We start from the raw sequence: 27252 nt of genomic DNA, 5'->3' as shown, positions 1-27252 counted from the left end.
TCCCCCTTGAGGATAAAGGAGAATAAAAGAACCACCAAGAGACACGGAGTTTGAAAAGTATATAACAGATTTCTTTTTTATTTACATCAAGTTCTGTTGGGCAACACAATTAAATAAATAAGACATGTCCTGGCCTGTGAATTTCAACTCCCCTTGAGTTCTCTGAATGGCAAACGGAAAAGGGGAGATGAGGGCAGGGTGAGAGAAAGGAGGACCCCCAACACAGGACAGACACCTCACCGCTACCCACTCCAGCACTCATATCCACAGCTGTCCAGAGGGCAAGTACGGAAGGAAACAAGTAAAGTGCAAATTAAAAAGTGATACAAACATCAGTGTTTCAGTCACTCGAGAAACTAAAATTTTATACACAGGTAAGATGGGAAAGATAAATTTCTTTTTTTTTAAATGCCACAGGCCAGTCTTTCCCCTGCCCTAATCACAGCTCCTGAGATTGAAAAGGTGACATTCCCCGGCCTCCTGGAACGGGTTCCTGTGTGGAAGCACCGAGGGGGTATTGCATGGAGGCCTGGCAAAGGGACTGGGATGAGCTGCTGGCTGGAGTAACGCATTCCGGCCCTCCAGTCTCTTCCCAGCTGTCACCTAGGCACACCTGGAAGGACCGTGGAAGGCCCCCTTTCTGGGAACTGACAGATGGGAGACAGGAACACACCCTTTACTTTCCTGCAGCACACCCACTTCTCTGCAAAAAGGTTTTTGTACTTCGTTTCAAAAACATATTTGTTTAACCAAGTTGAGATTTATGTCTTGACCAAGAAATAGATATGTAGAATCAGAAGCTTTGAAGAACAGTTGCTTTCCAAGGACAGTTTAGGAGAGCTAAGAAAATTCCAACCGTAATCAGATGAGAAGGGAGGAAGAGCCTAGTAATGATACAAAACAGCAGGGAGGACCACAGTCCCAGGTCTCCTTGGAAACCAGGGTGGTCGCCATGGGCCACCTGAGGATGGGGTAAGCCTGTTTGGGTTTCTGTGAATCCAATGATTAAAGCAAGTTCACCGGGAAAATGATCCCGCGGTGACAGGACATGCATTAGGCCAGAACTGACTTGGGAAGGACGGGAGCAAGCGCAGAGGGAGAAACCCGCCGCCAGGTGGGGGTGTTTTTGGCACAACCGTCCAGTGAGGAGAGCGGTGGTGCCTGTGCCCCCCGCTTAGGTACGGAAGATCAGAGCCAGTAGTGTTTCCCACCTGAACTGAGGCAAGAAGCTGCGCCTCAGCTAAGGGACCGCAGTGTCAGATCTTTTTCAGTGTTACTCTTCCAGGTCACGAGAGACCTCGGTCCACATCCTCAGAAATCCCATTCAAAGGAAGGCCACTGCCACAGGGCTCGCGCTGTCCTCTGGAGGTCAACGCTGCAGCCAACACCAACACCACCTGCCGACAGAGCTGCGGGCCTGAGTGCTTCTCCGGCTTCGGGTCTGCTCTCCCAGGGAGGTGCCATCAATACTCTGACCACAGCACAGCTTTGCTTCCTTTGTCAACACTGACCACGTGGGAGCCGGAGGGAGACCACGCCACTGCATTGATAGACGAGCTTCAAAGGAAAAGGGCGGAAGGCCTGTGAGAGCCCCGTGAAGCTCACACAGGCTCCCCTGCAGTCCGGCTCTGGCCACTCAGGCCTGCGTTACTCGCCAGTGCTGCTCCCACCCCCCGGCAGGCACGTCAGCGGAGCAAAGGAACCAGGAGGAGCCTGCACTGCATTTTAGGACGTGCTTTCGGGATGAAGGGACTCGGGCCTTCTCGAGTTTGCCCTAAAGAACAGCTGAGTGAGTAAGAGTGAGTGACAACACGTGCCTCTGACAAGCTCCTGAGGACCACGGACAGGACCACTCACTGCTCGAGGCCCAGACAGAGGTGGTTCTGCAGGAACCCGGCTCCGCAGTCTAACTAGCAGTTGGGCCTGGGTGATGGAACAAAGCTCAGAAAACAAGGAGCCATGGGGCAGGTGAGAGACAATGTTTCTGTAACCTTTCCTCCAGCAGCCACTGCTCTAATTGCTCGAACAGGAATATTCCGTAACATAAACCAGCAGAACACTCAGCTGTTGTACTGTGGGAATGGCCCCGGCTTCTCTCCTCTGACCTAGCTCACAGCAGAGCACGTGAGTGGACACTGCCCTCGTGGAGCCGACTCAGGTCCACGCCTGAAGAGGTCATGACCCCGGAGGAAGTCACAGGACCCGCGCACCACCTGAGGGGCTCGCAGACTTCATCTTACCTGTGGTGCTTTGAAAGGACCTTCTCCACTTTCCCCGAGAGCACGCTCCAGATGTAGAGCGAGCCCTCGGCCGAGCCTGCTGCCACATAGCTGCCGTCGGGGCTGGGGAACACAGAAGACAAGGCGTCAGAGCCCATCCCAATTCCGCATCCCTGCCTCTTCCCAAGTCATGTTCACTTCTCATTTGAGTCAAACACATGACCGTTCCTGGACCCAGGAATCAGAAGGCGCCACTCACTGTTCCGACCCAAGCTGCTTCACCCTGTCCTCTTGGCCTCGCCCGCCCACTGCAGAATGGTGCCATGTTACTTCTTGGGTCCACAAGTCCCTGTCTCTCAGACTCATAAACAGCACACAGGGTGATCAAGTCAACCCTCAAATGGCAAAGGGTGTCTTTCAGCTGAAGGACTGCCTGGTTATATGGTTCAGTGACAGCAGGAAAGAAGGAAGTGTCAGCTGTGGAGTTTCTGTGAGCTTCTCTACAATACGGGAACTGACCACGGCAGTGCACGTGGGAGAAGCACCACGCGCAGAAACACGGAGAACCAGGAAAGGGAAACTGCCCTTCTCCCGAGAGCCCACCCAGCTCTGTCCAGGGTGCGACAGTCACCTTCCTTGGCGACTCTCAAGTAGTTCTGTGCGAACGCAGGAAAGACGGGGGAAGCTGCTATGCCCAGAACAAATAGACTAGCCAACCTCTGTATTTCAGTACAACACACTTCTCTTCTTGTAATCACAAAGGAACACTAGGAAGGAAGGACCTCCTGTGACAGGGACCTCCAGTACTGGACTGACAGGCTCACTCCTGGACACTCAGGTGGAGACCTGTATAAACCTGGCCGTCATCCCAATGGGAAAATGCCCGTGTCCTAACCGTTGAGATGGACCACACTGGGGGTAAGACGGGGCAGCGGGGGCATCACCACTCACCTGAACACAACTCTTGTCCAGTCAGAGCCGCACTTGAACCCAGGCGCGCTGAAACAAACAACAGGGCACGGTCACCCCGAGAGTTCAGGGCACTGAGGAGCTGAGAGCAGGCTGGGGGCCTCTGATCTTCATGCAATCCTCAGAAAACCAGCAACTCAAATGAAACCCAAACCAGCGTGTCTTCAGTTACCTAAACGTCTGTCTGATAGCATTGATTCGGAGATCAATAATTTTCAGCAGGTCGTCACGGGAGCAGCTTAGGAGTTCAGTTCTTTCTGGGTTTAAGTCCAGGGCAGTGATTCTTCCCAACAGCTCCATCTCTTGGACGATAGTTTCTGACCTGCAAACCAAATGGAACGTCTGAGAAAATGTAACAGAGAAACGGCAGAACTCCCCGTTTTAACCAGGATGTCGTGCATGGAGAAGGGGGTGGGAAAGCAATTCAACTAGAATGCAGCACTCTCCAAAGGCAGTGAACGTGTCCCCAACCTTATAAAAGTAACCTCAGTGATTGCTTTTTTAATTCTTTCCATCAATGGACTCTATGGTAATAGTTTAGAGTACTAGAACTCCAAATTTGGTAAGCACTAATTTCCTTGCCCATTTCTGGAGTAATGCAGTAACTGCCAATCAGTGACTCTGCTCAGCATGTGCTAACCAGGGCTACTACCCAATTAGTGTTATATTATGCCAATTACACCATTTCAACTTATCCAAAGACATGTGAACTTGCTGCGGTGGGACTGGGCTGCCTTATATGGACAAATGTGTGGTTCCTCCACACACAGTCCAGCTCAGGGGCCCTCCAACTCCCTTGGTGACGCTAGATGTCACACGGGACTCCAGGGCAGAGTCACCACACTTTGCAAGTCCCTCTTCTTCCGTTTAGCCTCCCAGTTCTTTCTGGGCCCCAGTCCACACCCAGGTCCGTGAACAGCGATCTGTTGGGGTTACAGCCAAAGGAGGCGCGGACCCTTCTATAGTCATTTTGTTGTAAGATTACAAGGAAATGATTTCCTGCCTCACCATCCCTAAGAGTTTATCTTAGTGTTTTTTAAATTTATTTTAAGTGTGTTCTTCCAGGACCCATCAGCTCCAAGTCAAGTAGTTGTTTCAATCTAGTTGTGGAGGGTGCAGCTCACACTGACCCATTTAGGGATCAAACCGGCAACCCTGGTGTTACGAGCAACACACTCTAACCAACTGAGCTAACCAGGCGCCCCTATCTTAGCATTTTTAAATACGTGGTGGGAGGCAAGCCACTCCACTGCCTTGGGACTCAGGGACTTCACCTGTCAAATTAGGGGGTGGACCAGGAAACCTCGAACATCCAGCTTAACTCTTGAAATTCTATGCTTCAGGTTCAAATTTCAGTTTTAAAAAAGCTAACCGAAGGTAATGGCTAGGAGCCAGAGGCTTCACACCAGGCCTTTCTAAGCATCACCTGGAACCACAGGCTGTTCACTCACCACGCTGTCCCAGCTGCCCCCCATCCAATCAGATCACTAGCTATCGTGTTTCCCCGAATATAAGACCTAACCAGCAAAGAAGCCCTAGCATGATTTTTCCTAATGCATCTTCTGGAGCAAAAGTTAATATAAGACCCAGTTGTATTTTCATGGAAACACGGTACCTCCTAACAAAGCAGCCGCATCCTAGTGAACTCCTGCCATTGGCCCCTTTTCTCCCCTCAACCTTGGCCCACCAACAGGATTCTCCAGCGTTCCGGCCACTTCTGGCCATGCCTCCTGAGGCAGCTCCCTAGATGCAGCCCTCGTCCCGCTTTATATGCTGTCTTTGAGTAATCCGTTCTCACACCTTCAAAGTCCTCCTTGAGGACTTCCGACCGCTCTCAAATATTCTGCTCCCATTTCTCCAAATGTCTATTAGAAACCACAAACTAATGTCCTTAGCTGAACTCATTCTCTGGACCCTCTTCCTAAATCTGTCATTTATTCTTCGTCTTACTTTAATTCTCCCCTTCCTCAGCCTCTACATCCAACCTGTCAATAAGTCCTGTCCGAGTTCTCCCTCAAACTGTTCCCTCCCTCCACACCTCCCTCTCCTGCTTTGAGTTCAGATCCTCCTCACTCTTTACTGATTCCCTGCGCCCCAATACACCCTCTGAAACTGCCAACAACGTAACACGCTGGACTCTCTTGAAGCCAAACAGCCAACAGCTTCTAAGACCAAGTCACGTTCAAATGGCACAAAGCCTGAGGCAATCTGACGCCAACCCACCTGTCAGTCTCCTCCCACGCCCCACCCCGACTCGCCCTGTTTCAGCCCCAGCAGGCTGCCCGGCTGCCAGTGCTTTTCTGCACTGTGAGGCCTCCTCACCTCACGAGACGAGCCTCGAGGCCTTCTCTTCCGTCCTGGAACCAAGGTGCCTGGCTCACTTCAGCGCACTGCGCAGGCCTGTGTCTGTCCTACCGATCACACTGGAACTACCTACCTAGCTCGCTGCACACCTAGGCTTATCCAGCAGCTAGCAGAGCACCTCATAAGTACACAGTGCACGCATGCTCGTACGTGACTGCTGAACGCAACTGTCTACTTCATGGTAAAGAAAATCCAACTTCAAATAAATGTGCACTGGAGCTCACCATTTCTAGGGAATTTAAAAACACAACCCACGGACACGTCATCACAGTTCTGCCACGTACAGACCCTCTCATCTGCCTCCCACCAAGCTCTTGGGTATTGTACCGGATGTCCCAGAAACGAATTTTCTTGTCGAAATGTCCACTCATTACACACTGCTCTGTGCAGACAATATCATTGCAGCTGGATCCTGCAAACACTGTCTTTATGCCTGAAAGAAAACCGAACATCAGTCATCAAGCAGGGGCCCCTCCATGGCTGCCCACACACCACTGCCCTCTGACGCTGAGTAATCAGAACTACCCATTTAAATGAAGCCTCAAGCACAAAAAACTGCCACCACTTCAGTGCCACTCTGAATCTGAAACCGGACTTGAAATCCAAACTGTATGGCACTAAACGCAGGCTCTGACAGGCCCCGAACACCTCTGCAGTTAGCGTCCCATGGCACATATAGACACAGAGAGACTGAATTTCCTCACAGACTTTGCTGCGCAGATCCCAGAGTTTGAGGGTCCGGTCGTGACTTCCGGAAACGATCCTCGCGTTGTCCAGCAGGAACTTGGCGGATAGCACTTTGCCGCTATGTCCCGTGAGAGTGTGCTAGGAGAGAAAGCACAGCCAGTCAGCCTGGGCACCGTGCTGGGAGAGCCAGCGGCAGTCCCAGTGCCAGGGAACGCGCTTCTCCTCACAGCCGGAAAGCCGAGCTCTGGGTGTCGCCGGAGCGGACGTATAAAGAGGAAGAGGACGCAGCTCCCACTGCGAACAACACTGAAAAACAACAACCCAACTTCGCCAGTGCAAACTTCAAGTGCCCCTCTGCTCAAAAAAGGGAGGGACAGTCAGAGGACCTTTTTGAAATGGGCTCCATTGCAGACACCTTCTTGTACTGTTCTTACACCTTTTTCGTAAGTCTTGATTTTATCCAATTACAAAAATTTTAAAGCCTGGGTCTTACCCAGTGCCTCTGAAAATCAGTCCCCTATTTAAAGTCAGAAGAGACACTTTCGTTCGCTGCAGGCATCATTTACAGAAAAGAAAACATCAGGTCCCTTTACACAATTAAACCCCCTGGGGGTTTTCCGTCAGAGGTCTCAGCTTGAAAGCCAGATCATAACCCCAGATTCCAGCACTCCCAGCAAATCCCTTCACGACTGGCTGTAGGATGCCAACTGCACGTCCTCCCTGGGCTCGCCAAGGAACACAGACCTGGGCATCACCGAGTGTCAGCCGCCCTTTTGCCCATCACAGCACCACTGGAGCCTGATGGCAGTGAGGCGGCTGGGATTGGTCAGGGTGCTGGAGGCGGACCTGGGGAGTCAGCCCTTTTACTATTCATCATTGACCTCTTGTATACGTGCGACGCCTCCCGGGCTCAGAAGGTAATCACTGATGTTTTCTTTCTAATAAAAAACGCCTTTTAAAAGACCCTAGGATACCTACTACCTGCTAACTCATGGGTTCCAACCCCATTCCCAAAGACGAGATCTCAGAGTTTAGCGTCACGTCTTTAGTGTTAACGTTTTAGAATCCACTCTGTCCTCTATGCTCAGAGCAGCAACTGCACTTCGGGACAGAACAGAAAACTTACGGTCACACGTGCTTCTCCCTTTCTAAGGAGGAGTTTGCACGGATTCTAAAACTCATCCGTCCCACATTAAAACCTCTCTGACACCAAGACTGCGTGGTACACGTGCTGCCTGCCGGGGCAGGTGTACTGCAGCCTATGAAAGCCCCCACTGGTCCTGCTGGTAAAAGCACGACAGCTCCAGGAACAAAGCCTTATGAATAAAGACTCCACTCAGTGTAACCCATCCAGCCTACAAACCACGGGGAGACAGGAAATCTCGGTAGGTCCTTCTGCCACTCTGTAAATTAAGTTCTTATTAAAGAACTACTTCATCAAAAAAGGAAAATTCTGTGTACATGCACTGTTTTCTTTACTGCGAAAGTAAAATCACATTTCACAAACACAGGGAGGCAAAGACGTTGCTCAGAAATGGGCTATGTGAACGCACTCATTTTTACGGACTCCAAATGCCTACGTTCATATTTTCATATATTTCATGTGAAAATATTGCTAAAAAGGTAGCTACTGCTCTTCTAACATTATAGTCCAAGCACGTTTCATGTGATGGCTGAAAGTGCACGGGCCTGGGGGGTGGTCGCACTGATTTGGGTCTCTAACATCTCTGAGAGACTAATCTCTTCTTCATGCTGGTTTATTAGTAGGGACCAAACAAGGCCCACAGTTGATAGCATTAATTCTCTTCCTTTTTGCGCCCCCACTCTTAAGAGTCTCCCTTAATCTTTAATAGCGAAATAATCTTCAAGGGGTGAGGTCACAATTTAATTGAAATTTCCGTGGCCAGCGGACAGACACTTGGGGCACCTTACATTTCGTGATCACAAATGATGGTGTAATGAGGACCTATGAGCATATAGCTTCCTCTTGACTTATTTCCTGGAATGAAACTATTGGACTAATGGAATCAAGGAAAGGGATGCTTTTATTTCTCAGCTTTTCACTAAGTACTATTAGCTTACTCTTTTAAAAGTACGGACTTCTGCTCATGGTGTTCTTGGTGGAAACCAGCTGGACCTGCCTGAGGCCAACTAGGCCCTTCTCCACGCCCTCCCTGGCGGAACTAAGCCTCCTACAAGCACTGAATCGCTTTTATCATTTAAAAAGTCCTTACATTAAGTGGATCAGATTTAAGATTATTTTTCCCATTCACTGTTTTTGATACTGATCTTTAATATTTAATTCTAACACACTGTTAGGTTTTATCTTCCTCTTTTAAACTGCAACTCACAAGAGATGAGGCAGTGGATTCAGATGTCACAGCAGCCAGAGCCTCCAAAAGGGGAGGAGGCTCAGCGTTCTTCTCTAGGGCTCTGCACAGGCTCCCGTGTCACAGGGCAGACCCCGAGGGCCTCCCACCATGCAGGCAGCTACCGTTAACACCAACCCAAGACAAAACTGACTGCAGAAAAATGCAGAACTGGAAGAGGAAGTTCCTGAAAGCCAGTCGCCCCTGTGGCCACTTCTCTACGTCACTGTTAGAGAAGCAAGCAGGGTGGGTTCTTCAGCCTACTTCCTCCAGTCTCATCTCAGAGAGCAGCCAGGCCATTCTGCGCTGACCTTTTAGACTTTTAAGAGGTCGAGAACACCTGGTAATGCAAGGACTCCTGTCATGGGCCGCTGTCAATGGCAGGCTGTTTCTAGGATACCTTCACTAAAAGGATTTTAAAGCAAGCGCTCCTCCGGCCGCTCTGTGCTGCCCACCTCTCCCAACACCATTCCCTCATCATAAAAGCTACAGATACTGACCAGGGCTTGGAACCTGAGTTTCAGAACATGGATGTCCATTCAAGTCCTCCAACGGCCACTGTCAACTAGGGTCTAAGTGGAAGCCACCACCCCACCGACATCCCAGACCCTGGCAAGTTTCTTGCGGGTTCTCTGGGGATGGAGCTGTTTTAAAAAGGCCTCCTGATCTCTTCACACGTTCACCTCGGGGCAGCAGAGGGGCTCACACCTAGTCCAGCTAGTCAAGCAAAGGAGCCCCACTGCTCGAGCACCGTGACAGCACCCTCACCAGGGAAACTCAGCCCACCTGTGCAAACGAGCTCACTTCAAAAGTTTCCCCACAGTATGACTTCTGTCTTCCAGATCTATCCGCCCAGGTCCCCTTGTTATGTCTGTCCCAAAGGCTGATGCCCACCTGTACAGAACTCTTCTACCAATGAAAAAATATCAGCCTGCACTGGTTGACTCCTCAATGGCTTGCTTTTCTCCTCCAAGGGCCTAACACGTGAGGAAGGTTGTAAGTCCCTCTCCACTATGAAACAGTTTTGCTCTCCTCAGTCTGGAATAATCCAGGCCAATCCAACACAAGGAAGGGCACAGACCTCAATTCCAAGTGTCATCTTTTTGTTAACTGCGTGACCTCAGGCAATGGGGGTTTGGCGTGGGGCCTTTTCTGAGCCTCAGTTCCCTCATCTACCTACCTCACCTGGTTCCCCGAGGACTGAAAGCAGTATGTACATAACATACCTCAGAAATGGGTCTAACGCATAGAAGCCGCTCAAGAAAAGTCCCTTTTCCTCGAGGGAAATTAACAGTTGCACAAGTGTTCAACTCCATCCTAAAAGTACAGTAAAGTCAGATGGTTACAGAATACGGCACACCACAGGATGAACTCCATGGCTGCCATGACAACAGGCTAGGCCACCTTTTCCACGTTTAGGGCGCAGGACACAGGACTATAAACTTGCTCAAGCATTTGAACAGCTGTGAACTGTTTCCTGAGGAAAGAGACCAGCGACGCCCGTGGGCATCCGGCAGTCCACCTCCCCGCTCCTTCAGGCAGACAGAACACAGGCAGGCTCTGCAGCTGTCACAAGAGAACGTCACCTTTGTCATCTCACATTTTGTATGCAAAGCCCTGGATCTTCTTTCAACCCAGAATAAAGAACGACCACCCTCCCTTTCAGTCCAACTACAGTATTTCCTTGAAAATAAGACCTAGCCAGACAATCAGTTCTAATGTGTCTTTTGGAGCAAAAATGAATATAAGACCCAGCCTTATATTTATATTATATTATGTTATATTATATTATAGCATATCATGTCATATATCATACCCGGTCTTATAGTAAAATAAAACTAAGTATCACATTATATTATATTATTATTGTATTATATTACATAACACCCGGTCTTATAAGACCGGGTCTTGTATTAATGTTTGCTCCAAAAGACGCATTAGAGCTGATTGTCCAGCTAGGTCTTATTTTCCGGGAAACACAATAGCGTCTAATGCTGGTCATTTGCCACAGAGCTCAAGAGAACGGAAGGCCTACGTGATGAGCTAAGCGTGTGGCCACATTGCTGCGTCGTCGGTCCAACCACCGCGAACCACCCGGGGACTACTGCAGTATAGCTCCCACTCCCCGAAGCTCTCTCTGTAAGAACTCCACTTAATATTATGCCGTTTCCCGTGGGTTGACATACAAGAGCTGGTGTCAAAGTTTTTTGGTAAAATGCCTATTAATGTCAAGTTCATCCTCCACCTTATCTTTCAGTAGCCTTTATTTAATGAGCTCATGGAAAGACTTCTTCAAGCTTAAGGAGGAAAACCTGTCTCCAAATTAAGCTGTATGTTTTTCTTTAGAACAAAGGTGATATAACCCTGAAGTTTTGGTCTCTGTCTTAGAATCCAAGAGACTTCTCGGCAAGTTTGTGTTCAGATGCCGAGTTGCTCCACAGGTGATCGCATGACTCTCCCTTCCCTTACACCTGACTCCTAGCTTTAGTTGTTTTATCTCTATCATAAGCACATCGGTAAGTACGTACTTTCCAGCTATACTCCGTGAGGTAATTATCAAGTCTTGGAGCCCAAAATGAACACAATTTATATCCTGGCACTAAGATTGCTGAAGTTAAGCTAAAACTGGTGTCTACTGAAAGTATCTAGTTCTTATCAACAGGAGTATCTCAAGTCTTTCATGGAAATATGAAGGCTTCCTATTGCAAATATTTTGAAATTGAATCTTGGACAAAATGAGTATAAAGTGGAAACACAAATTTTCCCAAGGCCGAAAGGAAAGGGCAAGGAAATCAAGTATGATTTCAGGAACACACACACAATTTTCCTAAATAAACTGACCCGCCATTGCCTACATTTTGTGCCCTGACAACTATATGAAGTTTGGCGATTATACTAATTTTGTTAACTGGGTCTTACCCGTAACCGATAATCATCCACTGTCCAGATTCGGCTTGCAAAATCATTTGAAGCTGCTAAGAGGTAAGATCCCTATAGGAATAAAGGGGGGATAAACAAATTTCAGCCATAATAGAGGAAACCAGTTCACACACTACAAACTCCCCAATAATGTCCAAGGTCTCGATGTCTAAAACTACACACTTGACTGAATACCATTATCACCCGTGTTCTGTCAACTCACGCATCCCATTCAGTTCAGACATTTCTCCTTAGAACGCTGCAGGCCGTCCAGCTCAAAATGGAACCCTCCTCCCACACTCGCTTCCCCTGCTGCCCGCCTTCAGTAACACCACATACTAATTCTCTACACACCGCCCAAGCCAGAGCCCAGAGGAGCCGACTCTCCCTCGCCTCATCTCCCAACTACCCTCTCGGGGACCCACTCATCCCTGCTGCGTCACCTCAGCCCAAACCGGGGCCCTTATCAAGTCTGCAGAGACATGGCCCAGCTGTCAGTCTTTAACTCGGGCACGATCAGTGCATTTGTAACCTACCTGCATCCTTTTCTAACATTGATTTTACTTAAGATAGAGAATAGCAGAGAAACCAGATAAATTCTTTTTAAATTTCAAGAACCAGATGTCTTAAATTGTTTCTAAACACCTCAAAATCCCCCTATTTCCCTGGGTATTAGATACTTACAGCACTGTCAAATTCGATGCTTGTAATTCCTGCGTTACTGCCGGAGAGGGCACCCTTGAACTCACATTTGTCTGGATAAAAAGAAAAATTCAGGAAAGACAGGAAGGTAAAGCCAAAACATAAGTTAAAATGGGGCACCTGAAACACAACAGAAGCCAATTACATTGTCAAAACAGGAGCGTTCCTGCATCATCACAGAATCAACTAGTGGAACAAACAAAATGTGAGACGGCATGTGATTAAAAAAATAGTGAATGTTTAAATAAAAAAATTTTATTACAGAAGACCCATTGCCATTAATTAGCCTCAAGATACTCCCCCTCGCTTTGAACATACTTATCCCATCGCTCTTGCCACTTTCTGAAGCAGTTCTGGAAGTCCTCTTTTGTATTTTTAGTTCACTGTCGTGACTGCCTCTATGTCCTGAATCATTTTGACTTTGGGGAAGAGCCAGAAGTCGCATGGTGTCAGATCCCGTGAATAATGGGGAAGAGGACACACCGTAATGTTTTTATTTGACAGATATTGCTGTACCAGAAGTGATGTGTGATACGGAGCCTTTCCCTTCCATTGTGATCACAAAATATGGTGAATGCTGCTGCCGAGTGCCATCCAACAGAAAGGCAGGGATCTTCAATATGGGAAGCAGCGCATCAAACCTTAGTAACAGTGTGTGACAAGTTTCCACTTGTTTGGTGCAGTCGGGTGTGAGCTACGGTTGAGAGAGGTTTGTTTTCAAGTGTGTCATAAATAATCCTCCATCATGACAACGCTCCGTGTCACACTCACACATCGCTTCTGGTACGGCAATTTCTGTCAAATGAAAACTTTACGGTGTGTCCTCATCCACCTTATTCACTGGATTTGGCACCGTGTGACTTCTGGCTCTTCCCCAAAGGCAAAATGATTCAGGACATTGAGGCAGCCATGACAGCACAACTAAAGACACTCACGAAAGAGGACTTCCAGAACTGCTTCAGAAAGCAGCAAGAACGATAGAATAAGCGTATTTGAAATGAGGGGGAGTATTTTGAGGGAGGATTAATGGCAAAGTGTCTTTTACTGTAATTTTTAAAAAATGTAAACATTCACCGTATTTTGTGATCATACCTCATACTGTTAGTCAGTTTCTAAGAGTGATGAATGTATAAGCAGACACAGAACCTAGCATCTTGCCTGTGTGTTAAGCTGTTATTTTAAAGAAATTTAGTGTCATCCATTCCCTTTACAGAGAGGTAAGTGCAGGAATTTAAAAAACATGTCAACTGACTTAGAGACCATGTTTAATTTAGTTCTACTTTTTCTCAGTAAAATTTTCTAGTTTACATAAATACATCTTTGGGTCTGATCGGTACTTGTGTCAACAAACACTTTTGCAGAACTAAACAATCAAATTTTCAGAATCCAGGTGGGATAATTTTCATTATGGTCTGCAAAGAAAAATTTTATGTGTAACTGGCTAGTCATTCGAATGCCAGTGACGCTAGTTTGGAGTTTCTGGAATTTGTCCTTACACTAACTCTATGTCCATGAACCCTGAGATCCTGGCAATCCAACTGCCTGCACCTGTGCTCCCCCCCTCTATCCAGCCACAGGCTACTGGGCCCTGCTCTCAGACAGCACTGGCCCCCCACATGGAAATTTCAGTGATGCAGGCCCAAGCTTAGAAGAGTGTAAGTCTCCATGATAATGAGATTCAGTTCCCTTTTTAAAGAGTAGCTTAAGGATGACCTATATAGAAATGCTAGGAAAACAACTACAGAACCACTCTAATCAAATTCATAAAAGGGGAGCACAGAATAGGAAAGATTTCAATGAATAGCCTTTATCTCTCACTCAGTACATCTAATTAGTAATAATGATGATACGAATACTGGTTCAGAGCTGTCAAATACATTTAGGGCCAGGATTATTAATTAACCTGGCTGATGAATGCCGCCTCTGAATTTATTTGCAAAATACAACATATTAAATGCCTCCTTCTGGATCCTAGCTTTCATTAAATTTTCAGGAGTCAAAAAAGGCTGACATCCACTAATTAAGGTCTTTATTTAAATTAAACCTGTAAAGACAAAAATATTACTACAAATTCTAAGAAATATCACTTTGGCTTCTGCCCAAAATACTGGTCTGTTTGGACAAATATAAGAAATGATCAATAAAATGTTATTCTAGACAATAGCCCAAACACCTTGTTCAAGTTCTTTTATCTAGAAGGCACGGGGGAAGCTACATCAACTACATTTCTATAAGTAATTCCCAAATGAGCCTCTGCTTTTGATAGACTGAGCAGGGACAGGTGTGCCTACTGGGTGCAAAGTGCCACTCTTCTGATCTTCTAAAAGGGTAAAAAAAAAACAGGACACCCTGAACTATTTCATAAATGGACTCTTGGACTTGGTCTCTTCCAAGATTCAGCAAATATTAGCTAAAGTGAACAAAACTATGGACTTAATAAGCTGTTTGTGGAAGACAGGCCCTATAATTAGGATATAACTGATATAAAGGTAACACTGTTACTAAAAGTTGGCATCTCCAATTATTTACAAGTGCTTTTACTGACCAAGGAGTAAACCAAAAATATTTCTAGTGTTATTTCTTTTTGTCCCAAAGCTTAATCAGATTATCTGCTTAGATTTAAGAACCGAATCTCATAGAATTGCTATTCTTATGCTATCGTTTTATTATTATTTTATAACAGTTCAGCAAGTATCGCTCCTAAGGTGTTTCTGGGTAAAAGAACACAGATTCTAAAGGGCCTCGACTAGCTGTAATTGCCAGGGACTTAACTACTGCTGAGTCACCTTCCTGAAACTCAAAGGCCCGCAGACAAGTGCGGTGCTGTACTATCATCTGCTCTAACAAAAGGGATCAACACATCGTTCTTGGCCTAAACACACCCAAAGCAGTAACCGGAGGCCTCTTCAGCGGCTCTCCAGCTTAGAGAGGCTGCAGTGCCAGGAGCAAAGCACGTGCAGCCAGACCCCACCGCTCCCTTCCAACGGAAGTCACCCATCTACTCTCTGTGTGAACCAACCATGCAAATCCAGTAGTGTCTCGAGTTTTCAAATACGGGCAATACCCACCCTTCTAACTGCACAGGATCCTGTGAGGATCAGAGGAAACTATTTATTGCTGGACAGAGAAATGTACGTAACTATGTACATTTCTCTGTAACTATGGAAACTTGACAAAGTGGTTCCTCTAAAAACCTACAGCCTAATCTTTGACTTTGCTTTATGAAAAGTATGTATATATTGCATTGAATCTCCAAATGCTGAAATTGGGCTATGCCCCCACTTCAGAATTCTAAGAGATGATTTCCTAACTCCCATTTCTGGTTTCAATGCCATCCCATTTCTGAGTGCTCTGAGGTCATTTCTGAAACAATGTCTAACCAAAGACTCAGTCTTGACCTTCCGGCCTTTGGCTGATAAGCTGTTAAATATGTTTTCTGTTAGGCTATGGCCACTGGCATTAGTAAATGCACAAACCATAGTTCGTAGTTTAATCAGAGTCTACAGCTGTTGGATTTTTAATTTTCCTTCTAAAACCTGTACTATCTTGGAAGATGTTCCAATTAGTGTATGTTTGAAAAACACTAACACAAACATATCCATAACTTAACAGCATTTTCTAGTCACTTGGAAATTCAGAGCCAACAGCCACTCAGCTGTAAAGTGTAACTGCGATGGTTACTGACGCTCTGGCGGGATTCCTTACACGACGCAGCTTCCTTCTGTCCACTCCAATGAGCTCTCACCTGCGAACACTTCCCAAAGCTTCACCCTGCGATCCATGCCCCCGGTGGCGAGGAGCCGGGACCCGGGGCTGAACTGCACAGCGTTCACCTCCCCATCGTGGGCGTCCTGCAAGACGAGCAGCGTGTCAGACCCAATCACCGTCATGCCCACAAGAAAGAGCCCAACACCCATGAGCCCACTGGATCCAAAGCAAAAGCTGAACCTTCGCTCTGAGAGGCGGGAGCCCATCATACACTAAGGGTTCCTGGCCCAGGCTCGCCTAAGAGTCTGTAACATGTTACTCTTATACAGTTCTACTTACTTAAACACGGTGTAACCTTCTTAAAGAGGATTCAAAGTCTGTAAACTAACTGCCTAAAGTCTATCTTTGCATTAATTTTACTTCTTCTGAGAGTAAGAAATTTCAATCTAAACTCTTCAACAGCCTCTTGTGTCCAGACTGCATTCAGACTATGCATCCAACTCTGTATCTAATTCATGCAGAGCACGGCTTCTCCTGCTAACGGAGGCGTGTATGCTTTCCTAACACATGGGAGTCCTAACATGAGCACATCCAGTCCCATCGCCACATCAGTGTCACACTGGAATCCTATTAGCTCTTTATGGAAACTGCGCCACTACCGTGTATTAGCGGTGTGACCTCTGCCAAGTTTAACTTCCTGAAGCCTCAGTTTGCTCGTCCATAAAAAAGAACTCCCACAGGTTTTGTGACCCAGGACTGTGCCTGACCACGAAGACTTCAATAAAAGTTAGCAGCTATTATTTGTGGGAGAATTTAAACTCTTGATAGGGTAATTCCTGAGGCTGGCACCCACACTGGAACACATGATCTGAAAAGATGGCCTTTGTGGTCAGGATAACGGAAAGTGAGTAAAAAGCATCCCATTCTAGAACGAGGCGAGAATACTAGAAGTTGTCACTGCAATCACCTCTCAGTCTACAGATACTGAAATGGTTATGGATGAAATACGATGTCTGGGATTCTGCTCCAACCAAAATGTGCGGGGAGAGGTAAGGAGATTGGCAAATGTGCCTAACTGACGCTGCCTCACAGGATGGCGGCTCTCTAAGTCCTTTTATTCTCCACTTCTACGTTGGAAAAGTCCCATAAGGGAAAAAAGAAAAGGCCGTGGAAAACACAGATTGTAAATATTAGATCATTAAACAGGTCATCACTCATTGCCCGAAAGGTCATTTTGAGAAGACAAAATCTGATCCTCACATTTGCTTGGGACTGAAAAAGATACTTAGAAGAGTATAGAGAGCACGACTCTATTAAGTGACTGGGATATAACATCACTCTATTCTGTCTTTGCCGGGTGATCTGATTTCCCCACTCCTCCTTCTGTGTCCCACTGCTGGGAAGCTGTACGACAGGTGACCACACTTTTTGGCTTCACGCAATTCTCTGCCTTTTCTATGGTATCTTTCTACTAAACAGGTCTCAGATTGAAAACTTCAGATCATGCACCATCACACCCATGGCTGCCGCTCATCAATCTCCTGAGAGCTGGTGCTGTTGGATAGTTGTCAGCTGTGAACCGTTCACTCTCAGAAACACGCACTGACAGAATCCCAAATTATCAGCTGCGCCATTACCCCACACACATGACTTAAATGTGACAGGCAGAAAAAATGGGCTGCTGGGAGTTGAGGGCAGCGAAGGGACTGTGACATCAAGTGCAATCAGACCTTTCACCAATCATCATCGACCGCTGTGAGGTGCCCAGGCCGGCCAGGGAATCACAGGAGTGGAGTGGGATGGGAAGGGGCTTTAACGGTCCCCAGCTCATCCACAGTGGGACTCTCTTTAAATGTCCAAAGTTCATTGTGTGCAAATAGCTAATTATTCAAGTTCCTTCTTACTATGCCTGGAACTGAAAGGTGCCCCATATAAATTCCATCCCATTTGTATCAAGTCTCTCTCCCCTGAAAGCTGGCTCCTCTAACTCATCCCACACAATCTAAGAGTCAGCCCAACTCTCTGGGCTCTGCGCTTTCTGCTCTGCCTTTGCCCCCCTCCGTTGGACAGCCCTAGCCAGGTACCCTACATTTCCTAGGCTTGTTCAGTTCCTGCTCAGGCACTCCAGCGGATTCTCCCTTCAGACTAGAATCCAGCTGACTCCAGCTGACAGTCCTGGTATCAAGTGGCTTCTGCCCAGGACTGTCTCCTGCTTCCAACCGCGTGGTCAGAAGTCACACAGATACGGGTATAAATCATGAAGCCAACAGCCGCCCTACTGATCCTCCAAAACACACGGCTGACGAGACTCTCACTACCTTGGAGCAAGTGGTGACAGCAATTCCATGAATTATGTCTCATTTCTCACCAGCGCTAACCACTCTGCCCGCCCCATCCATCCCTCCTGCTAGCAATCCTCTCAACCAGTCCTCTATCACGGAGGATGGCTGTAATCAAGTCTGTCCTCTGAAGCTAAGCAAACTGTGTCAATCCCTTCCAGCGGACAGAGCCAGCAGGTGTCAAGGCCGCTATAAATAAAACGTCAGGCTCAGCTGCAGGAGGAGAAAGGATCCTCCTTTAATTATCAGGCTGCTCTCGGATGAAGCCTGGTGGTGGGGGGGCACCATACTTACAAAGACACACAGTGCAGTTGTTGGCACCCTCACTTCTTTACTAGAACCAGGATGAGCATCCACGTTGTCCTGGGGAACTGGAAAGGAAGAGACAGAGCGCCTCCTAAGAAGTAACATAAAGGAGAACATTAGGCAGGACTGCCCATCGAACGCAGAAGAGATTCAAGACATCTTTTATCAATGACTTCTTTCCCCTCCTAGGCCCTTCAAACTACAGAATGATTCACCAGATCAGAAGCATCCTCACTCAAACAACTGGGAGGACAGCCAGCACATACTCGTCCTCTCCTGCTTGCTAAGCCATGGATTCCAGAATTCAACACTGAGAAGCAACCCTGAACTCTTCCCCCGTCGATACACTGCAGGAAAATCTTCTCAATGTAATGCACCGGCCAGCTTGCAGGGAGCTCGCTGGTCCTCTCAGAAAACAATTTAAGATGCGTGTATGCTTAGTCACAATCATCCTCAGCACACACCGTGGTCAAGGCAGAGTCGAACGCATGCCAAGAAAGAGCGACGAACATGACTGCCGTACAGAGCTCAACCTAACGCCCCGCGCGGAGGGCTAGCGGCATTCCTAGGAACATGCAAAGCGCCCCGGTTAGCACAGGCGTTTGATGACTGAGGGCAGTGAAGCAGCGATCAGCTTGATTATCAATGACCCACCCTCACATGCCGGGGTAAGAGTGGATAATATTTTCACCTGGCAGCATCAGAAGAAGAGTGATGTCCCAAAAGGGGAGACTCGGACAGACTAAAGGGTAAGGCCAGAGACCAGCACGCAGCGAGAGTAAGAGAAAGGAGGTTGAGGGAAACGGAAGAAGCGAAATGAAAAAGCTGCAATTACGGCATCTGTATACTCTGCACCATTGAATTCTGGTGTACGTTTAAAAAATGGTAATAAATCATGTACATATACTTAGGTATATTTATACACATATTAACAAGGAAAGGTGAAGGTTTTCTAACCTACCCAAAGATATTAGTGATAGAATCCAGAAGGCCTCCAGCAGGCTGCGAGAGTCGCTTACTAAAGAGGAGGGGAGGATAGGTTTAAACCTTAGAAACATTTTGCCCAAATAATCAATCAATAAAAACAGTCCACAAAAAAGGGTACCTGGGATTATGTTTCCCATTGAGTCCCCGAACCCCAGCCAGGAAACCCATCACAGTACGAGCCACCAGATGACAAGGTGGGAGGGAAATCCAGTCTCGAAGTTTTAAAAGAAATAAAGTTCCCTAGTATTAAATTAACTTCCCTGCAAATAACGCTTTAGACAATGACACTAGATGTCTAACTGACCTAACAATTTCCAGCTCTACATAAACAATCCCCATTCCTTTAGTCCTGCCTTAGTAAATAAATAAACAAACAAACCCTGGAGCCCAAGTAAGAACTAAACAGTGTGATCTAAAATCACCCCGCATAACAAGGTTGAACTGTCCATCGTTTAGGAAGCCACTATGCTTTTGCCCGCTTCCCTTCACAGCCAATGGCAGCACCAGGGGACAGCTCGCCTCCCATGAAGTAGAGGTGCAAGGTGAGGACACTCAGGAACCCGCTGATCCCCGTGGCTGTGCCAGAGGGGCTGGGGTCCCAGCACGGAGGCGTGGGTGTATCCAACCATCCTTCTGTCATGGCCACAGCCGTGCTCGCCAGTCATGGCCAGACCTGTGCACTTACGTGGCCGCTCTGCTGACGGTTCGCATGGGGGAGGTCTCCTCGGTATGCTCAGAGGTTTCATCCACAATGACTTCAATGTCATCATCCCTGGAAAGAGGGAAAGAGGCCGAGTCTGATTCTGCTCAGTAGCAGCTCTGTGATGAGTCTGTTCTGCAAATACCAAGGGTTCTCTGGAGAAAAAGAAGCCGCCACGCTCTGCGCAACACTAACAGAAACACTCAATCTCTTCAAATCAAATCCAGAACTCCAGCTGAAAATAAGCTTAGGAGGGAGCGTTTGAGCCTGAGGCCTAAACAGGTTCCCACTTGGAAAGCCACGAAATGACGGCTTATTAAGTCCACAACCACACGACCAGTGCCATGGCAGACTCCTTCCAGCAGAGGTCGGGCTGGCAGTGAAGGGCTCCTGGCCTCAGACGACTGGACTGGACTCACCAAAAACCAGTTCCCATGAGACGGCCGAGTGGCACAGAGGATAGTTAGGGCTACTACGAAGTCAAGAAAAGGGCAATGTGGGGACAAGAGCCAGGTGAGTAAGAAAAGGCACTGCTATGAGGACCATGAAATCAACGGTTGCATGAACCCAGTTCTAAATATTACTGCAGTGTAAAACAGGAAAACAAACTCTAAACACAATTCACTTTTCCCTCTGGCTATATTACGTGTGAAGGTTAAACACTTGGTGCTTCTGACACCTGTCAATCACATTTCACGTGAAATAATCAAGTCAGAGGAACACACACCCCTTGGTTGTTTATCCCACTGGATGAAAAGCTCCTCTGGAATTCCCTTTCCTCCCCATTTTCCTGGTGGGGGAAGGTAAGTCCTTATTTTGGTCTTAACGACGTACGGAGTTATAATCTTCATGGAGAAGTAAAATAATACAACGGATATACCTAACCCAAGACTGTCACCTAATTTCTGGATTCATAAGAACTTGAAAGCAAGATTTTTTCATGATTAATCATCTGGATTGAGTAAATGTGTACTTAATAACTTGTTACCAAGCAAGTTTGACCAAGTCAAACTAAATTTATTTTCCTTGGCTACTGAGTCTAGGTTCCGTGTAGCTGAACCCAGTCTGGGCCAGGATGGCCTGAAGAAAGAGAACAGGGCTGGGCTTTCCTCACGGTTATGGTTTGGGGGAGCCACTTGTGTTCACACTAGGGCGATGACAGAACGGCAGAGTTGGCAGGAACAGCAGAGCCTATGTAAACGCTTTCGGGTGGAATTTCACAGTCATAAACGTACCAGGAACTGTGCAAAGGCCCAGAGCCACAAGAAAATAGCAGGGGTTGGCAACTGGTTATCAAAACCCTTCAAAGATGCCAATGCCCTTTCCCCCCAGAAACTCCGTAGGACAGAGATGAAGAACAGGCCTGTACAGTCAGACACCCCCAGCTCTGCAGCCTAGCTCAGCCCCACCCTGTGCGATCTCGGGCAGGATGCTTGATCTGTCTAAATCGTGTTACACCTCGTCACTGGTTTATGCTGGCAAACGGGGTGGACAAATGCTGTTATTTTTCAGAAACAAAACCTCATTTCCATAATAATGAAGTCAATTACTTATTTTGAAGTTTTGGGGAATATACTCGAGATTCACTTTCCACCATCTGAGAATACAGAAGAAATGTACATACTCTGCATCTAAAGCAAAGGCTTGATGTGAGAATCTTTTTGTTTTCTTATAAATTAAGCCATCAGGCAGATGACTCCTTCCTGAATTTAAACCACTCCTCTCCACTAATATGGAAGCAATCAACATTTTAAAAACTAGAGGGTCGTAATTCCAATGCCATATTTCAGAATATATTTCAGTAGTAAAGAAACACACCCTGAACTAGAGACAAAGGGAAGCTAGTCATGAAAATAGCCACCGCTCTCAAAACAAAGCTTCAAGTCTTAGGGAAGACCATCCACCCCAATCCCAGACCAGGAAAAGCTCCAAATTGATTCAATTCCTTTCGTTCCAGGAGATCCTCGTCTTCACTTGTTCTTCAAAACTTTGCCCAGACCTCCACTTAAAGTCATAAACCAAGACGAGAGCAAGAGAAAGAACCGCAGCCCAGCATTACATTGTAGCAGCCACAATCAGGGGTAGAAAATGGACCAAAGTGTCAACAGGAAAACAGTGAGGCTGTCATTTGTTAGGGCTGCAGGAAGTTAGAACTCACAGCTCATGAAGAGTGTAAACAGGAACTTTCTGGAAGGTAATGAGTGTTTTTAATTTGGTAATGAGTGTTTTTTTTAATTTTCTCCCTTAAATCTTTTAGTTTTCTTCTGACAATCTAGAAAAGTGTTTTACAGAAAATAAAGGGAAAAAAAAAAAACTATTTAAAAAGAGTGAATCAAATTACTAAGAGCACAGGTTTGATTGGCACGTCTCCACTTACTGTTCAACTGGTAGAGGTTCCTTTGCTGCTTCTGCGAGCTCCTTCTGCAGCCGGGCCTGTCGCCTCCTATAAGGAAAACGCCCATTATTTATGTCTGCTTAAAGAAAGCATGAAGCTTCGGCTCTCAGCAAACTCGCTCTGATAACACATCTGGATGTATAGTGCATTCAAAATAACACAGCCTGGGGCAAAGACACCGTAAGTCCCAAACCCACGCTGTGAGGATCCCCATTACCAAGGACTTCAGAGCAAAGCCTAGAGGGTTGTTACTAGAGAAACCAGTGAAGCCACAGGGCAGAAACCTGCCCGTGGGACCCAGGGCCTCTCAGGAGAGAAAGGCCCCTCTGGTGTATCCAGGGTTAGTTTTCTGTAGCAGTCTCACACTCACATACTAAGAGCATGAATAATGGCTAAGATTTACTTAGAACTTACTTGTGCCTGGCTTGGTTTTATTTTACAGGTTTTAACTCATTTAATCCTCATAACAAGGATGTGAGGTTAAGTGCTATTATTCCCATTTTACAGATGAGGACACTGACACTCCTAAGCCATCAAAACGTACACGGTTTCAATTCACTAGGGCTGGACACAGACGTCTACGCCACGGCGTGGTCAACAGTCACCTCCACTCTCAGAACCATTTCTGTCTCTCCTTCCCAAGTCCTCAATGCAGGCGCCCCCGAACTTTTACCTTGTCCTCACTCTCTCTTCTGTGGCAAGTTCACCTGTTTTACCCTCTCTGTGGAGGGCCCCTGACCCAGAACTCTAGCACTGCTACCGTTTCCCCGAAAATAAGACCCAGCCGGACCATCAGCTCTAATACGTCTCTGGAGCAAAAAGTCTTATTTTACTATAATATAAGACTGGGTCTTATATTAATTTTTGCTCCAAAGACGCATTAGAGCTGATCGTCCGGCTAGGTCTTATTTCTGGGAAAACGGCACTGAGCTCGTCAAGAATGCTGCTGGCATTTAAGCTTCTACCACAATGAGTTCTCAAAACGGGGAAAGTCCCCCAGATGGCATTATCAGAATCTTGGGAAGGGAAGAGGCTGTAAGTTGAAAAAGTGTATTACCATCTTAATTTTATACCTGGAAGATGAAAAGTGAGTTTTACAGGATAAATGACAAAAAATCCAGTTTGACCAATTCTTCTAGCTGGAATACACACCCTGTGAACTGTCTCTGAGGGAAAGCAGCATCTCGGTGTGGGTGTGTAACACTCCTCTACAGGAAGGGACCTGTCGGCGGGTGGGTGTGGTTAAAGGACAGACCTGGGGTCACGGAGAAGGAAATGCTGCACCCAGCCTTTATTAGAACAGCTCACAGGAAATGACCTTCGTTCGAGTTCAAATATTCCACAGCAGCCACCGTGCCTGACTGGGGACATACCTTGGCCTCGTGAGGGACGCAGAACACAAACAGCTGTTTCAAAACAGTATGCCACGCTGTGACCCAGATAACCAAAAGCTGCTAGGAGGTGGGGGACTGGCAGGAAGCGGAAAGCTTCTGCAGTGGAGGAACTACCTGAGGAAAGGAATGGAAAGAATCCCCAGACCCCACATATGCAATCAGATGGTGACACATCCACTGCACATCCCCAGGAGAACATTCCAGAGGAAGGAACAAAAGCAGACATGGTGCCTCACAGCCCATTTTCCTGCGGAAGAGTGTGAATTCTCCTGTGCACTGGGAGGCTGCAGGGCTCTTCTCAGTGTAAGCACAGGCCTGCCCACTCTCCCTCCAGCAGGTTCTCCACAGGCAGCATGACAACTTCCGGTACCTTCGGTGTCTTCACTACCCTTAAGCTGCCTAAGAGCACCATGGCATAAGTCAAGCTATTTTAAAGTAACCACGAGACAGGAAGAATATAAAAAGGACAGCTCATTTTTTCTTAATACAGTAGAAACTTGAGCAAGTTAGAAAACATAGAAAAGTAAAAAGAAAACAAGAACCGTATCAGACCAGTCAAATGAAATATTCTAATATAATCCCTTCCTTCTAATTTATTCAAAATTTGGATCACGCTGTGTAAAAAGAATGTCTATGCTATTTTCAGTTGTTAATTTTATGCGTTTTCTCATGTCAGTAAATCTTTAAAACATCTATTTGTAAATGACATTGTAAAATGCCACTGTATGAAAACATCACAATTTATCCCTTGAGCGATATACTGCTAATTTTTCACCCCTATGAATAACGTGCTATCACAAAATAGTATCTGTAGGGACAGCCGGGTGGCTCAGTTGGTGAGAGCACGGGTCTGAACAACAGGGCTGCCGGTTCGATTCCTGCATGGGATGGTGAGCTGCGCCCCCTGCAACTAAAGATTGAAAACGGCGACTGTACTTGGAGCTGAGCTGCGCCCTCCACAACTAGATCGAAGGGCAAGTACTTGGAGCTGATGGGCCCTCCCAATATTCCCCAATAAAATAAAAAAAAAAACAAAAAACCCACAAAATAGTATCTGAGAACAAGTCTCATGACTTCCTTAAGTTCAAGTCCAACAAGTGGAAGTTTTAGGCTCCCAGTCTCTCCCAAGTACCCTTCCAGCTTAGAAACAGGCTTTCTATGGGCCCCCTTTTCATCTCCCTCCCAACCCTTTTTGCCAATTTACTGCCCACATCCACTTCTTTTATGAACTACCTATGCTTTCCGTCCATCTGTCTGAGTGCTCACCTATTCCTTACAGACTCTACATTGAAAATACTGATTTGACAAGAGCACATCCTCGTTGACTGTTCTAGTGTTCTCTGATGTTGAGAAACAAAAATTTTATACTCCCTCCTTATTTCTATTCCTTTCAATATTTAGAAAGTTCTCCAGTACTTGTATTTAGGAATTTTTCATAAAGTAAAACAGCAGACAGTCACATTTTCTTACTTCTACCTTATGGTTTCAGTTTTTATACAGACTTTGAAACCTATTTGATATGTTATTTGGTAGGGTTAGTGCTCATTATTAAGCCTCATTATTTTCATTCATTTTCTTAGGTTAACTGCAATAATCTTTTCAAATTCCAAACTACTGACGTGGGGATTTAAAATCATGTTCTAATCTCTGTTGAACTCTTATTACTAGTTTCTCAACCAATTTGCTTAGGTTTTTCTAGGTGGGTAACCACAAACTGCCCCCAACTTCTCTGTAGAGGCCCTGCATTCGCTGTCCTTGCCGGCTGGATGGCCAAAACGTCACTCAGTTGAGAGAGGGCCCTTCCTTCTTCTTTTCCCAGTTTTGATGGGCGTGCATGTAGCACAGTAGACCCTCACCATGAAGGTACAGCCTCGGGGATTTTCATCACAAAATTTCCCTCCACTGAGACTACCCCTAGTGTCGGGGGTGGGGGGAGGCTTTCCTGTTGTGGGGCCTCAGTGAATTTTTTAAAAAGTACCAATGAATCTAATTTAGGAATTTCACACCTGTATGCGTGTGAGGGTGGACTATTGTCTTCTTGTATCAGAATTTTTGGTATGGGTCTGAATAATTTTATAAAAATGGGGGTGGCTGGGTGGGAGGAATTTCAATCTTATTCTAATTCTGGTTTAATTTACACTGCTCAAGAGTTAGCTTTTCTCCCCAAAACACTGAAAGAATTCACTGGCTAAAATAGTATGGGCTTGCCCAGCTGCAAAAGTGTTCTTATAAACGCAGATCTCTATATCCACCATCACCATTTCTAATTGTGTTAAGTGTTTTCCGCTTCGCCCCCTCTCCTCACCCCGTGGTTAGAGCTGCCAGGTTTGTTTCTTTTCATAGACCTGGGCTCTACTTTACAAGAAAAGGAAACCACCAACTGCGGACTGATCTCCCACCTTGAATCCTTTTCATTCTCTGCATTGAGGCGATTGGCTTCCTGGGCTTTCTCGGCCATCCACCTGGTGACCAGCTCCTGGTTCTCCTCCGAAGTCTTCCTCAGCTTCTCCTCCAAGGCAGTGAAAGTGATCTGCAGGGCATCATATTCATCCTTCAGGGTCTGGTTGGCTCGCTCAAGGTCCTGCAGCTTACTGCGTAGTTCTTGGCACTCCGTCTCCAGGTCAGAGATCGTCTGCAAGCATTCTGCAATTCTGAAAGCATGACATGCAGGAGGAATGGTGCCGTGCAGGAGGAGCCCTGCACCGGGGCCACAGTACCTGGCCAGGAGCTCGAGCTGTGTCAGCCCGGGCACCAGCAATGACCTCGGCCATCATACCAGGTACCACGCGGCAGACTTCCTGGTTACTGCCCCTCACTTAGCCGAGCCCAGCCCCACTGGGCAACCCCATTAGGAGAGAATGCACCTAGGGTGCAAGTCATCTAGACTACAAATGACTAGTTAAAGCCCGTTTCAGAAGAGCAGGATTTGAAAAAAGGGGGAACTTTCGGTGCTTAAATGCAGTGGTTAACGGGGGCTTAAAAGGAGGCTGGAAATCCTGTGTCTTCATTCCATCAGCTCTATTACTGAGCAGAATTCCTGAGCAAGCCTTCCACCTTTCCAAGCCTTTCAGGATCCCTTTCTGCATATTAAGGAAAAAGGTACAGAAAAACCCAGGCTCCCTTCCAGCTCAAAGGTCCTAGATTTGGAGTTCCCACTTTATCTTCTCCCTGATCAAGAATAATCCCGCCCCCAA

General features: G+C 46.7%; 1 protein-coding gene and 2 non-coding genes across 5 annotated transcripts in view; all 3 read right to left on the bottom strand.

Annotated features, from left to right (window-relative positions):
- Positions 1-49: 49 nt before the first annotated feature.
- Positions 50-27252, bottom strand: part of ATG16L1 (autophagy related 16 like 1) — a 37565-nt gene continuing 10362 nt past the window's right edge. Inside the window, exons 5-19 of one of the 3 annotated variants that reach the window (XM_019739763.3) lie at positions 26458-26709; positions 22647-22712; positions 20255-20341; positions 19544-19600; positions 19274-19324; positions 18571-18673; positions 15975-16080; positions 12212-12282; positions 11528-11599; positions 6257-6377; positions 5880-5985; positions 3361-3510; positions 3171-3218; positions 2241-2342; positions 50-1557 (exon numbers count right to left, since the gene is read on the bottom strand). In XM_019739763.3, coding sequence (XP_019595322.1) covers positions 1464-1557; positions 2241-2342; positions 3171-3218; positions 3361-3510; positions 5880-5985; positions 6257-6377; positions 11528-11599; positions 12212-12282; positions 15975-16080; positions 18571-18673; positions 19274-19324; positions 19544-19600; positions 20255-20341; positions 22647-22712; positions 26458-26709 — 1486 coding nt within the window. In that variant the 3' untranslated portion in view covers positions 50-1463. The remainder of the gene's footprint in view (positions 1558-2240; positions 2343-3170; positions 3219-3360; positions 3511-5879; positions 5986-6256; positions 6378-11527; positions 11600-12211; positions 12283-15974; positions 16081-18570; positions 18674-19273; positions 19325-19543; positions 19601-20254; positions 20342-22646; positions 22713-26457; positions 26710-27252) is intronic. The other 2 variants (XM_019739764.3, XM_019739765.3) reach the window with 2 other exon arrangements.
- Positions 6865-7121, bottom strand: LOC141568098 (small Cajal body-specific RNA 6). The gene has a single exon (XR_012491109.1).
- Positions 17416-17689, bottom strand: LOC141568099 (small Cajal body-specific RNA 6). The gene has a single exon (XR_012491110.1).

This window comes from Rhinolophus sinicus, chromosome 17 (assembly GCF_057876585.1).
Source record: "Rhinolophus sinicus isolate RSI-liver-muscle chromosome 17, RSI-T2T, whole genome shotgun sequence".
In the NCBI taxonomy this organism is placed as follows: domain Eukaryota; kingdom Metazoa; phylum Chordata; class Mammalia; order Chiroptera; family Rhinolophidae; genus Rhinolophus; species Rhinolophus sinicus.
Note: the sequence above shows the minus strand (reverse complement) of the source record. Positions and strands in the feature narration are given on the sequence as shown.